Source organism: Megalops cyprinoides, chromosome 1 (genome assembly GCF_013368585.1).
Source record: "Megalops cyprinoides isolate fMegCyp1 chromosome 1, fMegCyp1.pri, whole genome shotgun sequence".
Classification (NCBI taxonomy): domain Eukaryota; kingdom Metazoa; phylum Chordata; class Actinopteri; order Elopiformes; family Megalopidae; genus Megalops; species Megalops cyprinoides.
In genome coordinates, this window is record NC_050583.1 from 68,666,130 (window position 1) to 68,682,982 (window position 16,853).

Genomic DNA, 16,853 nt, shown 5'->3' on the forward strand with positions numbered 1-16,853 from the left:
CTGTAATTCAATATCATAACTTGCTAATATAATTATATTCCCAGCTGTGTGAAGGTATGGCAAATGCTAAGGGAAAGAACAGTTATTTTTCTGACTGACAAGGCCCTTCGCTACACACACATACCAAAATACAAGTATTTAAGAAACATCACTGTGTACTGAAGAGTGGTAGATAAACCAGGTCTTACAAAATACAAGGCTACCACTGTCTGATATTTCTTTTCAGGACTTCATTTTGAGCAGAACCACAGATGAACCCAGATACTATCACCTTGCTTAATATAACAGCCCTCGAATACACACATGGTAGAGGTGATTTAAAGTGTGTTACGCTGTACTACTGTGCACAACAAAAAGATGAATACAGTCAAAATTTGTCATCAGTTCTGAGGATTATCCTGAGACATGTAACAATATAACCGTTTCTCATTTCCCCTGTGATTTAAGGAGCCCTCAGCTGTATAGTCTGATGACTGGGCTTGCTGAAACATTTTGGCAGCTCATCAGTACATCTGTATCTCACATGACCAGTGACCAGTGCATTACATTACATTACACTATTGGCATTTAGCAGACACTCTTATCCTTAACCACTATGCTACACAGCCCCCCAATGCATATTTTCACTTCAGGTTGTTCATTTAACTTAAACTTAAATTTAACTTAAACGTGACAGTGGATATGGTATCACACTGTTGAATGATTTTCCATTTGAAGTGAGTTACGTAAATCAAAAATAAAACAATATAGTTATTAGTGGACTCTATGGCCTTTCATGGTTTGAGGGGTATTCTATTAAATTTCTGCTGGGAAGAATTATCTAGATTTTTTCAGTTCTTACTAAACCTAGTTACAGACTCAGGAACCAGAAGTAGAGTAAAACCAAAGACATACAGGGAGACTGTCGGACAAATAGGGACAAGCACAGACAAAAACCTCTGGGTTTACATGTGAATTTTCTACACGTGTAACAGATGAATGTGGCTGTATCAGAAGACGTTCACTTAAAATCCAAGATGTTTTAGAATCAAACGTTAATTTTGAATTAAGTGTTCATTTTAACTTCCATTTAGAAGGATGCACAACTCTGAGAACAGTGAAATGCAATGAAATGAAATATCTCTGAGATTACACGTGTGGAAAACACTATGTGGAAAAACTTTCATGCGAACCCCTTGAATGGGTAAATTTTCATCAAGGTTGCAGTCCATACCAACACACACACACACACAACATTTAAAAGCAGTGTGGTGGTCAGCCCACATGCAAAGGGAATAAAAAAATACAAAAAGGTCTAAAAACGAATGAGTGATGGGAATAACTCTTGGGTGAATGGAATGATCATGTGCCAAACAGAAACGGGCACACAAATGCGGAATTTACCTGCTTCAAAGCTCAGGCTTGGCAACCCAGCACCTCTAGAGGCATCAGACAGGGCTGCCTTATCAGGAGCAACGTTCTCTACCATCTTCTGGCAGGGAGCGGACTTATTATGGTCTTCACCAGCGAAGTGGCCAAGAGTCTCTTTGATTTGATGTGTGAACTCTTTTGTGGGAGCAAATGGGTCTCCTACTTCAGCTTTGGTCTTCTGGGGAGCAACACCAGGTGACGCCTGGACTAACGGCATGTAGGAGCTGTATGTAACTCCATGTAACTCTGACCCAACCTCCACGACTACCTTGTCCTGCCTGAAATTTGACATGTCATTATCTGCACCAATGTCAGCGGCCTTTGCCAATTTTGAGTGATCCGGCGTTTCTAAAAACTCATCTATGATGCCCGTAGGGGGCCTCTCTATGATTTCAAACTCCTCTGAGGAGACTTCTTGCTCTAGCACTTCTCTTGATTCTGGCTCTTCCGTAAACATTCCGCTTTCCACAAAATCTTTAGTCTCCTTCACCGGTGGTACTTTGGAATCCTTCATTTTCTCTTCATTCTCCACTGGAAAACTTTCTGGATTCCTTGCCATCACTTCCAAAACTGGAGACAAGGAATCTGTGTTCAGGCTCTCAGAATCCGAATCTTCAGGAGCTGCTTTCAATGGTACACCTGTTGGCAAGTTCATGCACAGTACAGATTCATATCTGTCCACCTCCTTCACTAGATCAAAGGCACCAACACTTTTCTCAAGACCCATCTGAACATCATGCCCTGTCTTTTCGGCTCCCCTTGCTCCGATGTCCACTGACATGTCCTTCAAAACTGACATTTTGGGGTCAGTATCAAAAGCGAATGGATTTCTTGCCAAATGAGTAGAAGGGACATTATAGGTCTCCATTTGTAGTTCCTGAATTGGGCTCTGTTCAGAATCAGGGCTACTTTCCGATAAATCAGAGTCTCGTTTGCCAGAGCTCAAAGGAGATGACTCTAGGATATCTGGGAGAGAAGGTTGGGCAGTAGAGTCCTCAGACTCTTTAGGTGACACTGAAAGGGGCAATGAGGGATTGGAAGGTTCCAAAAAAGAATCAGAAGCCATATGAACCAAATCAAAGTGCGTTTCATCTTTATGCTTTGTTGAGGTGACCTCTTGTGTTTCTCCATCTTGTGCATATTGCACTAAGTCTGGTGTAGGACTTTCAGACAATTTTACAGCCCTACTGTCAGAACACATCTCACCATACTGAGAAAACCCACTTTTAGAGTCGCAGATAGGGGAAAACTCTTGAAAGGGATTTTTTGAAGCAGAAGAGGTCTTCATCTCAGATAGAAAATCATCTGTGTTAGTTTTGCCTGTCAGCAGGTCAGTCTCATACCAAGATTTCTTTGAAGCAAACAAGCTTTGAGTTGTTCCATCTATTGCCTTGATGTTGTCCTGAGAGTCAAGATATGGAGCCTCTGAGTTTGCTGTTGGGTTAGAGGAGGCATATGTAACATAAGGTTGAGTAGTAACGTTTAGATTCATGGGTGATCGAGTTGGAGTGGATCCAGTGGATTCTCCTGATTCAGAGTCTTTATCAAACCCTTCCTTATCACTATCCATTTTCCCATCCTGAGACTCCACTGAACTGCCTAACTTCTCATCAGGTGAGGAAGCAACTCCACTGTCTTCACAAAACAATGATTCTGATCGATCTGCACTGGATCCCAGATCTTTCTCCATTGAAATAAAGGAGCTCAAGAACTGACCACTATCTTTCTCAGAGTAGGTAGCCGCCTTCAAGCCCTCTTTGTTTGGCTCTCTTGACATGTCATTATCAACATTTAGGCCTGATGTGATGTTTGAGTTGTCAACTCCAGTTTTACATTCAAGCATTTTCACCTCTTCACCAAAAGGCATGTCCTGGACCTTTTGAGAGTAGTCTTTAGCATACGGAACTGGGCCAGAGCCAAATGGCACTGATGTAAAGGGGGCTTGATTGGGGCTGTCAGAAAGAGAGAGTTCCTCCAAAGAATCAGGAGAATGAAGAGGAGACAGAGGGGAGACAGGTGCAACAGTTCCCAGACCGAAGCTATCACCCTCCTGTCCCAGTGGATGTTTTCTGCCCCCTGTGCCCAGACAGGAAGGAAAATGGCATATATCAAGACACATTTCACTATCAAAAATATTTATTGGGGTCATGGAAGCGGTTAAGTCTAAACTGGGTTTCCCATCAGTGACCACAACAGAAGCTCAGTACAGTAACAAACCTTTCTACCTCAAAACTCTGAGATACATGTCATATCTTAAAAAAATCTCAGTAGCATGCAAACAAAAAAAAAGCTAAGGTGCTCAGTGAAGGGAAAACCCAGAACAACAAAACAGAAACTTGCTTGCAGTTATTTCAATTTCATCACTACACAATGACAACGATGGGGATAGGGCTCAAGGACAGGTAACTAATTTACAATAAACAGACACAGGAGCACATGGACACAAACAACAATTCCTGAAGAGGGTAAGTACACTTGCTATGCTGAGAACAGATACAAGCTACAAACATGCAGTCGGCGACTCAGCTTGAGTTCAGGAAAAAAGCAAGGAAAGGACAAGAGCAGAATATGCAAGGCAGAGACAGATAAGTAAGGGCCAGCAGAAGGAACTTGCCTGCAGAGGACTGTATCAGAGGCTGAGATGAAGCAGAGGAAGAAAAAATGGATTCATCTGAAAAAGTAAAAGAGATCAGCTCAGTGAGCCAGCAAACAGCCAGTTGCTGCTGCTAAAAGCACAGAATTCCTGAGGTATGCGTGGAAGACAAGGTACTGTATGCACATCTGTTAGTACATTAACATTAAGCCTAACAGGTTATTAAACATGTACATAGTCTGCAATCAAGCATGCTTAACAGAGAACTCTCCATCAGCAGTAACAAAAACCAGCAAACACAGCGGGTCTAAGGACCAGGTATGGGTCATTCAGCTAGTTCACTCTGCTTAGAAGTGCATTTTAAAATGTGCTGTTAAAGAAGTGATGACTTCAATTAAAAAGAGTAATTAGATCTTTCTCAACAGTGGCAATCAAGCAGTGTTCATGTAACTAGTTAAAGAAGTAGCTGATCTATTTTCAGCATTCTTTCAAGAGTAGCATTGAACTGCTACATCAATCAGTCAAACACAAATGCTTGTTCATATTTATGTACGAAATTTTCATATGTTAGCATAAACATGTGAAAGGTCCTCATTGTCGAAGATTAAAAGGCTACACCAACTGAACAATATGTGGACAGCTAACAATGGGCAGAGGAAAGAAGGAAGGTGTTAATTTTCATACAAAAACATTTCTTATGTGATCATGTTGTACTATTATGCTGACATTAACAGCTTTTTAAACATATCTGTGCTTGCATTTCTAAGGTGGGTCACAATTAGGGCTGGGGGGTATGGCCTAAAATTTATATCGCGGTATAATTTGAAGCACGGACGGTAACGGTATATATCCCAGTATATTCGTTTTTCTTAAAATTTCAATATAAATGCTTCTGAAGGGGTAAAGCACTGGTATGGCAACTGCATGGCAGCTATTACTGTATTCTTAACTGTATTACTAGGACATATTTCACATAGTACAGAGGTATTTTAAGAACATTTATTGTGCAAAACTGCAATAATAAATCAAAAAAATACAAAACCTTTTCTCAAGTAACTTCCATCGCTGAAAAACACTTTTTCATGAAATACAATAAAATCAAACTGGACAAAGTGAAAACAAAAACTGACTCAGGGATTAAAGATCAATATTTTTATAGATTCCTCCTCTCTAAACTGCTTCTCAAGTGCGCTCTCTCGTCAAGTCTCTCGGCCAAGTCTCGCGCGAGTTGGAGGCGTGTCTGGGCGAGTCACGGATTACCATGGAACATATAGAGCTACACATTCCACGCGAATTTCTACAAATCAAATGTTTGGCGTCACTTCGTATTTTTCAAGAGACGGACATGTTGACAAGACGCATGTAATTTGCAAAATATGCCGTGCTGCTATAAAGTACACAGGCAGCACAACTAACCAAAGAAATAAAATCAAACTGTCTGTACCATGCTGAATTGCATGGCATCATATTCTTTTGCATCGCATCGTATCGGGTTGAATCACATTGTGTTGAATCAAATCATGTCAAATTGTACTGCATCGCAATAGGGTTGAATCATATCGTACAGCATTAGTAGGTGCTTCATATGTATCTTTAATGTATCAGATGGCTGGCAATGTATCGAGATGTGTATCGCGTCTTTTCGATGAAGTTACAACCATATCTGTGAGGGCTCTACCGGTCAACACGGTATAGTCAAAATCCATACCATAGGGCAAATGTATACCGGTGTACTTTCTATACCATTTATACCGTCCACCCCTAGTCGCAATGATTCTTTAACTTAGAAAATACATTATTTGTTATCATTTATTGTGTTGCATCAATTTAATAAAGTAAATTATACTTTATATTCTGTGAAATCTCAGCAGCTAATGAGTCCTCATTCACCATCAAAAGTGGATTCACACCCTTCAAGTGTTCACTAAATAGACAGTAAGTTCAGCCTCCTTACACCTAACTCATTCTTAGTTCATACCATAGTAAACCACAAAGACAGTAAATTCTTTTCTTCCTCTAGTAGTACACTCTTCTCTTGCACTCTGGTGGGATCCACCAGACACAATCAAGTACTGAGACATGTGACTACGTAAAAACTGTTCGCTGTCAGCATCATTTGACCTCAGACACTTCGTAATGGCAAACCCTGAGGTCATGATTTTCCACCAGCATACACTGCACAAGTTAAGGTAAATAGTAATTTAGAAGTGTTCAGACAGGATCAAAGACCTACTATTTTGACAAAGACAAAAGCATGAGCATGACAGTTACAACAGTGGACCCTATACCGCACATTTCAGCCATTAGGAAGTGGGATGACAGGAAGATAATTTTGGCCTGTTATTCATAAAATTCATCAATTCTTGTCTAAGATATTGCAGAATTCAGAATTGCAATTATTGAAGGCAGTAATACAAAATGCAGTTTAAAACTGACTAATCACTAAGCCCACTGGATTTGCATTTTGAGTTTTTTTGACAAATGCATACAAAGAACACCTGGCTATACATCCAAGTTTTGAGTTATTTTTTTCTACTACAGCATCTGTATGAATCATTTACTTTTACTCAGTGTTACCTGTCATTAGCATGTACGTGAAATGCGTGGGGATGTTGTACATTAAAAAAACACATCCAAAGTTACACCAGAACTTGTTTCACTCATCAGCTTCATCTAAAATGCCCAGCTTCCTTTTGGCAAAAGTGTCTCTGGAGCAATATCATCCAGAGAGAGAATACAGGGAGGTAAGCCAATATAACTTTTTCAGTTGGCATACTCATTTTACACCGGAAAATAATAACACTGAGTAGCAACTCTTGGGAAACATCTAGAAATTTCTTCAATTCAATTAAATGGCAGTGTAACCCACTTAATATCACATGTGCACTAACAAACAAACATAAGATATTAAACATGAGTGATGTTGACAGGTTCTACAATTAACAAATGCCACCATGAAGGAAGAACAAAGAATGGTGGTTTAACCATGCTTACTCACGCATCTTACAGTATAAAATAAATAAACAGCATAATATTGTCAAATGAGGGTTTAAATTTTTTCATAACTTTCTCCCTCTGCAATGCAGAGCCGATTTTAAAGATGAATGTCATTTCTTTCAAAGCTTTGAAATCAAACACTGAACACACACCAAACTGCAGGCTTCACTATAGTGCCTTAAGTAAGCTATGCTAGCTACACTTATGACAAAAGTGTATCGCTACTTATTAATAGTTTAGACAGCTCATCTTAACTTGACTCAAACCTTCACACAAAATCAAAAGCAAACATCAGTCAAAATTTGACCAGATTCTAAAATGATATGCACTGTTGACTACATTGGAGAGTGGCTGTACAGACATTTCTTATTTAATTTTCTGAGTATTCAGTACAAGTATACATTCAGTATACATGCAAATTCTGAAGATCAACAAATACACTGCCCTCACTGTAATGAGTGAAAAGGAAATGAATTAGGTTATAAACTAATTTACGAGATGATGACACTACAGAAATCTAGCTGATGTAATCTGAAATGAGGTGTTCCCACAGCAAGCTGACTGAGGCTTTGTGTCCAGCGTGTTGACGAACTCAGAGCAGACAGCAGACTCACTCATAGCACAGGTGAATCAAGCAGGAGTGGACACCTTTACCACATAAAATATTACAGCATGACAACACACAGCATTTCGTTTTCCATGTTTGCTATCAATTTTCTGTACATAAAATCACAGCACAAGTGTTTAATCTTTCTAAAAACTGCAGGTAAATGGTCATTGACCAGCAGAAGTTTGCAGATGACTACAAAGGAATTCCCAGTAAGCCAAGTTTACTACTTTTCATTATATTGTTCATTATTAAGAAATCTTAAGGTACTGTGGTAACCCTGCAAAAAAGACAATGTCTATCTTGGCACGACGGGGTGTGAGACTAACAATTTGAGTGACAACTGTAACTCCAAAGGCAGTAGTTGAAGACCTCCTAAACAAGCTGACGTCATCAGGTTACAGTGTGTAAAAGAAGAACCATTTCATGTTGCATCCATGAGTGTCACACTATGGCCAGTTCGCAAGGAAAAAGACTTTTCTGTGATGGCACATTCCTGATAAGCAAGGTTAGTGGATACTTAATAATGGTATTAAATACCAAAAGCATGCAGGGAAGCTTATTATTAGTTCACTTTGAAAAAACAAATGCTTTAAAACCAATTGTGTACATGTCATTCTGTTCTCCAGCAGTAAATGCAACCTAGCCTTGTGACAAAGGCAGGGCCGTGGGAAGTAGGGGTGCTGCGGGTGCTGCAGCACCTCCTGTTGGAAAAGGCAGACATCACAGGCACAGCTCTCTCTGCCAGATAAACGTATTAAAACTTTTTAAATAATTCTTCTGTTGTTATTTACCCAAGAATTTAATGCTTGGGGAAATTTTGAGAAATAATTAGCAATGCTGAATAATTATTAATTATTAAAATAACGCCAAGCATCTTGGTCAACGGACATCACGTAGCCTAGTCATCCGGACATTCTAAAACGCTTAACATGAAAAGGCTTAATGTGGCTTAATGTTCCAAGACAGCGATCAATGATCACCAAATTTCTCTCGGACATCTCTTGTCATAAACACAACCACCTGTCAAAAAATCAAAATCGAAATCCTATAAGTATGGACGTTATCTTACATTAAACGTTTTCCTCTCCATTGACGCCTATTATAAGGAAAAGGCTTAACGTGGCTTAATGCTCCAAAATAACATCCAATGATCACCAAATCTGGGTTCCTATGGGGAAAACTTCAATGAAAACGTCAGTGTTTATACTAAACCCATTGGGTCGTCGTATTGCTTCTTTAACGTCATGATCAAAAATATGTTACAGAAGTGTAGTCCTGATACGTCGCCGTTTTGGTCCATAATGCTATGTTAAGCTTTTTCCTTATAATGGGGGTCAATGGACAAGAAACGGCTTAACGCAAGATAGTTACCCCTTTCATAGGATTTCAGTTTTGCTTTTTTGATAAGAGGTAGAGTTTACTTTATGACATGTGAGATGTCAGACAAATTTGGTGGTTATTGATCACTGTTTTGGGACATTAAGCCACGTTAAGCCTTTTCCTTATTATGGGCGTCAATGGAGAGGAAAACGCATAACTTGAGATAACGACCATAATCCTAGGATTTCGGTTTTGATTTTTTGACAGGAGGAAGTGTTTCTGACAAGAGATGTCCGAGAGAAATTTGGTGGTTATTGATCGCAGTTTTGGAACATTAAGTCACGTTAAGCGTTTTAGAATGTCCCTAGTCATCTAGTAGCTAGTAATGTTCCATCATACAAGGTAGCTATCACAATGGCACAGAAACGAATTTCAGATTTCTTTAGTAAAGCACCAGCTTCTAAAAAGAGCACAATGGAAGACCAGCGGATCCAGGAAAGCATCCAACCTGTGCTGTTGTGCTGTTAAAATATTGTGCGTATGTGGATATGTTCCTGTCCGCTGTGCGCGACAGCCTTTTAGACCTGTTTAACTATGTCTTGGCTATTTATATATTCTTGTCTGCTGTGTGCAATGGGGTCTGGTAGTTTCAAGACTGGCATATGTTTGATTCATATTATAGTAGCATATGTTATATTAGAATGTGACGTTAAGAATGGAATTTTCACCAAAAAAGCTTTCACTCAAACTCATTAAATATAAATTAATTTAGCCTATTCATCATGAATGCTAATCTTAACTTGAGCAGTACTTGGGATTCTATCAGCTAAAATGCAAACCACCACACTGGGTCACACTGGGACGGCACACAAGCATCTTAACTAGTCAGTGTAAATGTGACTACAGTGAACTGGAAAGCTGTCATAACAGCTGTTGTGGCAACACTGACTCACTGTCATGATGCACAGAACACAGCTGAGAGAGGGATAACCAACAGACTGATGCAGTCGACAATTATATTCAGTTAATTCCTTAGAAACAAAGCATACACAACAATGGAACAAAACAATAACATTGCCTTTCAGGCAGCCAAGAATGGGCTTCAGTATCAAATGGAGTCAAGCAATTCCAATAATACACAGACAAGCCTGAAGTTTAAGGCTGGACATCCAAATAAAATGAGACCTAACTTGGCACTGAGTACTTGGTTTATGGGTAACAAAAATGATCACTTCCTTTTCATTTTTAAAAATATTCCCCATAAAAAATAATCACTTGTTTTAAAGACTTTCTGAATGGAAAATTACATAAAATAACCCCATTAATACAGTATATACATGATTGATCCCAAATGAGCTGGTGCTACAGGGGTTTTTAATTAAACCAAGGCTTCATTGGTTAAACACAAAAAATATGTATACCTTGATCAGGGTTTACTGGATCCCTTTCAAAGGAGACTTGCTAATCAAGGACTGAGGGGTTTATTTCTTTGCAAGGCATTATGGTTATTTTTAGCAGAAAGAAAACAACGCCATCAGGATAATGACATTACTGCCAAATTATTGAAAAGATGAACAACGAGAGTCAACGTTGTGCACACTGTATAAAACACTCAAACTGGTATCCCAACATTATTTGTAAACACACACAGTAACAGAGTAGGTTGTATTAAATTACAGACAACTTGTGCTAGAAACTATTTCTGTCCGTGCCAAATTGAGAAAATATTCCACGCCTATCTTCCTGTCAGCCATTAAAACTATATCAAGCATTTTTTTCTGTAACTGTAGTTATGACTTATACAAAATCAATTTAAGTTCAACTTAATACTATTTACAAATTAAGTTGTCAGTGCTTCCTTTAAAAAATGTGACTCTTTTCCTACAAGGACAGGCACAGACGTAATTGTGCTACAGTACTGCCAGTTTCTCCTCAGTCGTTCTGACGCTACAGTAGGGCCACATCATGCTCGCCCTACAGCGCAGGGCACTCCCAGACAGATGAGGGCTGTCCCGGAAACACACAAATTACACGGTTCAGTTTTGACATTCACATGCAAAGCCTTAATTTCCCAATGTGCACAATATGTGTTACCCCGTTTTTCCAAGACCACTATTACAATGTATTACAATGGAGAAAGTCTACAGTCAGGTTTTCATTGCGATTTTCAGAACTGTCTGTCAACAGCTAGCTCTCCATTTGCCCCTCCCAGCCCCTTCTATGAATGCACTGTCACTGACAATTAGCTGGCCTCCGTGGCTATCTGAGCTTTTAATTTATGGAGCCAATGCATTCCAAAACATTGTATGCTTTTAATATTATTTAATGCCAATCTCAAATTTTCTTAACAAATCCGAAAACATATTGCTATGCAGTTTCATCAGAAAATATAACGCTGTTTAACATTAGGTAAAGATGAAATGTTTTAATTTCTGTAACTGTAAGCCCTGGGAACAACCTCGCCTCGTCTTGCTAGCTATATAACCACGTTTTATATATTTACTGAAAGAAACTGACATTTAAACTAATTAAGGTCAGCTGCGCGTTTACAGTCACCTCAGACGAGCTAGCTTCCTGTTGCGCTCTATGCCGGACAACTCACCTAAGCTTGCTAATATTAAATTATTTTCTCCAGACCACGGACGTGGGCCATTCTGTCCTTATGTATTTAGTTTGCTATAAATATTAGTCTACAGATACAAGTCAGATGGCTAACTAGGTAGCTAGTAAGACCATTAGAAATTGACTGCGTCGTGTTACACCAACACAAAGACTGTGAGCTGGCAAGAAAAACACGGGCATGTGGCTTTCACATCTCACTTGCGTTGACGCCCATCTTTAGATCCAGATCATTAACTAGCCTCGTTGCAATGCAAACTGGCGTCAACAAGCACGGCTAACTAGTTAGATCTAAATACGTAAGAACTTTCAACGTGGAATGCACCGCAAACCTAAAACTTCCTTTTTTCAGCCTCAAGCAGAAGTTGCTAGCTAGCGTGTCAGCTAACAGTTAGCTAATGTTACTCACAAGATGATGGTGCCGCCGGTGGCGATGAGTCTTTCTCTCGACTACTGGGAGCAGCTTCAAGTGTTTCTGTATCTGGAACTTCATCCAATGCTTTTGTCTGCTTTTCCGTAGAATCCCCGAAACCGCCAAACAACGACGCTTTCTCTGACTCCTTTTCTGAAGGCGCAGGGCCAGAGAGGGTGAAATCCGAAAATGCATCTCTCGGTGGATCCTCGAAGCGTGGCAGGGTAGCTTTGTGCCTTTCGATAGCATCCCGAGCCCCACCGGCTAAATCTAAGATATCGTCGTCCAGTAGGTCTTCAGCCGCGGGTTCTTTGTCTAAAAGAAACCTTGCAGTGTCATCGAATGCCTTATGAGAATCCCTCATCCCATACTCGTCCCACTCTTCATGAAGTTTAAGTTCATCAACTGGGGGTGTTGTGGAAGATATCTGTTCCATCTTTTTTCTCCTACAAAGTGATTTTCGTACAGTAGACAATTGATCAAAACGTTATACTGTAAAATGCCAGTGACTGTACGTGGCGCAAGATATATTTCCGTTGTCAGTTCCAAGCAGAGTCGAACCAGGCAGCTTGATAGCTTGAAGTGCTCCAACGGACAAGAGTATCGCGACCAGAGTGCCGAAAGAAAATACCGCTTGCATACAATCAGACACACTGCAGAACACTGGGATGCAAATGAGCACTGTTAGGCCAATTACTGCAAAAAACAATTTTGACTGATCTCATTTCTGACCAATGACATTCTGCATAGACGGTCGTTTGCCACCCAACTAAGGACGTCCATTTCTCTACCTAGCCAATGGAAAGCAGGGCAATTTGCTCGCCACACACAGGGGTTACTACGCCAGAAAGCTAGTCATGAGGAAGATAAATTGTTGGGGGATATGTCTGCGATTTTATATCTTTAACAATAATACACCAAGGTGGCTAAATGCTCCAACGTCGAGACATTTTAAATAAGTTTCCCTACAAAAATATAAAGATGAAGGTCCTTGTATACATATGGAACCCACAGAGCTTGCTAGCAAAAGTCTAGCGTATCTTCCCTTGGCAGTTAACTAGCTTAATCTCTGATAGCGAACCTTCTAAATCATACAGAAGACCGGAGCATCCAGATTTTTAATAATTCGGATTTTTTTTCGACTTTGCTTTTCGTACAGCTGTAGTATGTTTTCGAAGTAAATCTTGATCGAGATTGAAGCAACAGGCTTTTAAATAGTACATTTCTTGCAGACCACCAATAGTTCGCTGAACCAGTGAAAATAATATCCATTCGAAATTCACGGCTGGTGTAGACTAACGTTAACACCTCATACAACACTTCATACTGTATACTGTTGAATGTCATTTTCTGAAATACGCAAATGCATTTTATTAGGAAGAAAAGATGGAAGCACGCGATATGCAGTTTTCTTGGACTGACTTCCTGACATCCACGACTTCAAATACAGTAAAATCGGATTATTTTAAAGTTATGTTCTTCTTGCAAATATTCAGTTGTTATAAACATTGCCGTTCAGTGGGTGACGCAAAAGTGCACAGAATACTGGGATATTTTACTTCTTTCTCATTTGGGATTGAGCTGAATGCTTTATCTCCGCACATACAAAACTGACATACAGTGGGCCTTTGTAGTTCCAGTGGTTTCTTCAATAAACATTGAGGTGCACCGCCACTCTGTGGATGTATCGCTGTTTTTATGCCTTAATGCTCGTTTAAGCAAGTTAGTGGAGTTCCATGTTTTTCTAATCTTCCTCACCTTGCCGCCATTATCGTGGAGGTAGTGAGCACTCTCTAGCTAACAAAGACTGTCACAGTCTGTTTCCCCAAGAGATCTTTGGCTTTGTGGCTCGAACCCCCTTTCTCTGTGTCTGTCCTTCTGTTTTTGTGTCTGGCTCTCTCTGGTTCCTTAGCTCTCTCTCCTTGGTTCTGCTTCTGGTTCCATTGCTGTCTCTCTATGGATCTCTGACTCTTTCTCTGATTTCTGTATGACAGATGATCTATTCTGACTTTGCACCAAACAGTGTATTTCAAAGTAAACTTTTTTGACTTAAATGTAGACTAAATCTAGACTGGAATATGTCTCCATGCAAGTAATTTATACGCAGAAAACGACTTTCTAGGTAAGAGCAGTACATATAGTATTGCCCCTGGAAATACACCTCCAAGAAACACAATTCGTAACATGCTGATTAACCCCAATGTTCTGAACGCAGTTTCTAAATGTAAGCAGCGGTTTGAGCAGATGCAGGTTGAGATGTCTGCTGTGGTTATTGGAACCCACAGTGGAAATCCCTTTTGCCAATTGTTATGTAGCAATGAAATTTATTGCAACAGGGATTATTTTCCTGGGAAATGCTGCCTCTTTAATCAGTGTAAAGGTTTAATATGGTACTCGATATATACATTTATTCATTTAGCAGACGCTTTTATCCAAAGCGACTTACATAGGTTACAGTTCTTTACAATGTTATCCATTTATACAGCTGGATATTTACTGAGACAATTGTGGGTTAAGTACCTTGCCCAAGTGTACAGCAGCAGTGTCCCAGTGGGGATCGAACCGGCAACCTTTCAGTTACGAGTCCTGCTCCTTAACCGCTATGCTACACTGTATGTGTATATATATATATATATATATATATATACATTTTTAGTGCAGGCCCTTATATGATGTCTGTTATGTAATGAATTAAACATATGATGTGATAGTTTAAAAAAAGTAGTAAAAAACTGAGTAATTTCTCTTAATATGATAATAGTTTACAAAGTAAAACAATATAAATGCAATTGCTTGTGAGCAATCACACTTCTTGTTATGAACATGGAAGTTTAGTGCTAAAATACATCTTTTGTTTTCTTATAAAATATGTAAATGATCCCTATAGCCCGGAGTTGAACCGGCTGTGTCAATTATGACCAGCAGAAGAAATTGGCTTTCTCGTGTGTTAGGGTTTGCATCAATGGCACATTGCACACAGTTATATTTTATACAAATGAATGGCAGTGACACTGGAATAGGCAAACCCCCTCTGACACTTCAGCTGGAGATCAGGTATGTTCAGGCAGTGTACACCTCAAATAACCCCATTTACCAGTATGAATGGTAATTACTCTCAGATAAACAAATATAGAAGAATTCTCTTTGAGAAATAGTGGGCAGATTTAGTTGCACAAATCCACATGGTCTTGTACCTTGGAAGAAATCAGTTTGTCTGACATGCCTAGACAACTCACACTAGTACTCAAAATAATTATATTAATGAGTGTCAGGACCTCCATCTGAAGTCTTCCTGTTCTATTTGTTTTCTCCTGTCTGTGTTTGTGGGTGTGTCTTTGTTTTTGTTTTTTTTGTTGTTGTCTTGCATGTGCTTTTGTTTACAGAAGTCATGTGCTCCATCATCCCACTTCCTGTCCTGCCAGTCTGCCCTCCCGCCGCTCCCACCACCTGAAGCTCATTCTACTCACCTGTTTCCTGTTTTGTCATTATTAGTGTATTTAAACCTCCCTGTTTTCCCTGTCCTTTCTCAGATTGACTCAGTGTTTTTGCCTGTTTTGTTGCAGCCTTTGTGAATTTGTATCTGTGTGCCTTTTGGAGTTCCCTTTTTGCCTGCTGATTTGGATTATTCTCTGCTTGGTTGTTCCTGCCTGTTTATTGACTTTGACTTCTGCCTGTGCCTACTGTTCCTGTGTGCCTATCTGATCCCTTATTGACAAGCTCTGCCTGTACTAGGGTTCTTGTGTTTGGGTTTTTTTATTGGTTGTGTGTGTGTTCTAACCCTCTTGGACTTTTGACCTTGGACTGTTTTGCAACATTGATTTTTGGTTCCAAGCTGTCAAACAGACTTCTCACTAGTCTGGTCTGCATCTGGATCCTCCTCATATTCCTGACAAATGAGGATGTCTTCTTGCATCTCAAGCCTCTTTCTTCCACTGCTACAATTCCAGCTGCAAATCAAAGTTGTCAGGCCGTTTGTGCTTTGAGTTAACATCTATAAAGTGTAGATCATTGCTTTAGAGACCCAAATAAAATATCCAGAAATATGACAGGACATGTCATGTGAAGCCACTCTATCAGACACCTAACAGAAACATGAAGATGGCACAAAAAAATGGCAGTATGAATATTCCATTCAATATTTCCCATCTGGTTTCCAATGTATTGATTTTAGTGAGCACAAACATCTGTCTTGCCCTTGCTCACCAGCCATTAACACAAGGTTATCAATCATCTCGCACATTAACAAAATTATGCTTTGCTATAACTTATCTTCCTTTTAGCTAAAGCTTTGCAGTGACCTATATTGGCTGATTTTGTGTGTGAGCACTGCTAAACCTTTGCTCATTTCTTTGCAGATAGGCTGACAATTTTCTGATGGTAGTGTGACTTCAGGCTTGTGTGTTTTTTGCCAAGATGTATGCATATGTCTGTGCTCAGGACAAAGTCTGTGCTGCCCCCAGGATAGCTGTGTTTTTCCACTTTGGGTGTTAACACTTGCTAACAACACTAGGGACCAGATTCAATCTGACCATTGTGTACTTTTACAAATTTAGGTAAGTATTGTTTTTATGTGCATTTTCACTTTTCCTGCATTCTTCAGTCAGGCTCAGACTTAAAGAGTCGAGTCCTGCCCAACTGCATGGGCTCTCCTGGGTCAAGCATCAATGGACTAGGGAGGGCTTGAGAACACTCAAGTGGTATTTGGCTGATATTAACACTTGGGGCATTAACCTAACGCTCTCCCCTCCTCTCCTGCAGGCAATTATCCACCTGGATGGCCATACTGATGAGGGACTCTAGATCTTTCAGACTCCCTGGATACAGCTCATCTTTAATGTCCTCAGAAAGGTTATGATGGAATGTAGCAATGAGAACCTCTGGATTCCACTGGC

The 16,853-nt window shown here is 39.8% G+C and overlaps 1 protein-coding gene across 2 annotated transcripts in view; it reads right to left on the reverse strand.

The window, feature by feature from the left end:
• The window catches only part of rtn4a (reticulon 4a), a 33,434-nt gene extending 20,829 nt beyond the window's left edge, over positions 1–12,605 (reverse strand). Inside the window, exons 1-3 of one of the 2 annotated variants that reach the window (XM_036540591.1) lie at positions 11,959–12,605; positions 4,025–4,081; positions 1,384–3,486 (exon numbers count right to left, since the gene is read on the reverse strand). In XM_036540591.1, coding sequence (XP_036396484.1) covers positions 1,384–3,486; positions 4,025–4,081; positions 11,959–12,397 — 2,599 coding nt within the window. In that variant the 5' untranslated portion in view covers positions 12,398–12,605. The remainder of the gene's footprint in view (positions 1–1,383; positions 3,487–4,024; positions 4,082–11,958) is intronic. The other variant, XM_036540599.1, reaches the window with a different exon arrangement.
• Between the last annotated feature and the right edge of the window lie 4,248 nt (positions 12,606–16,853).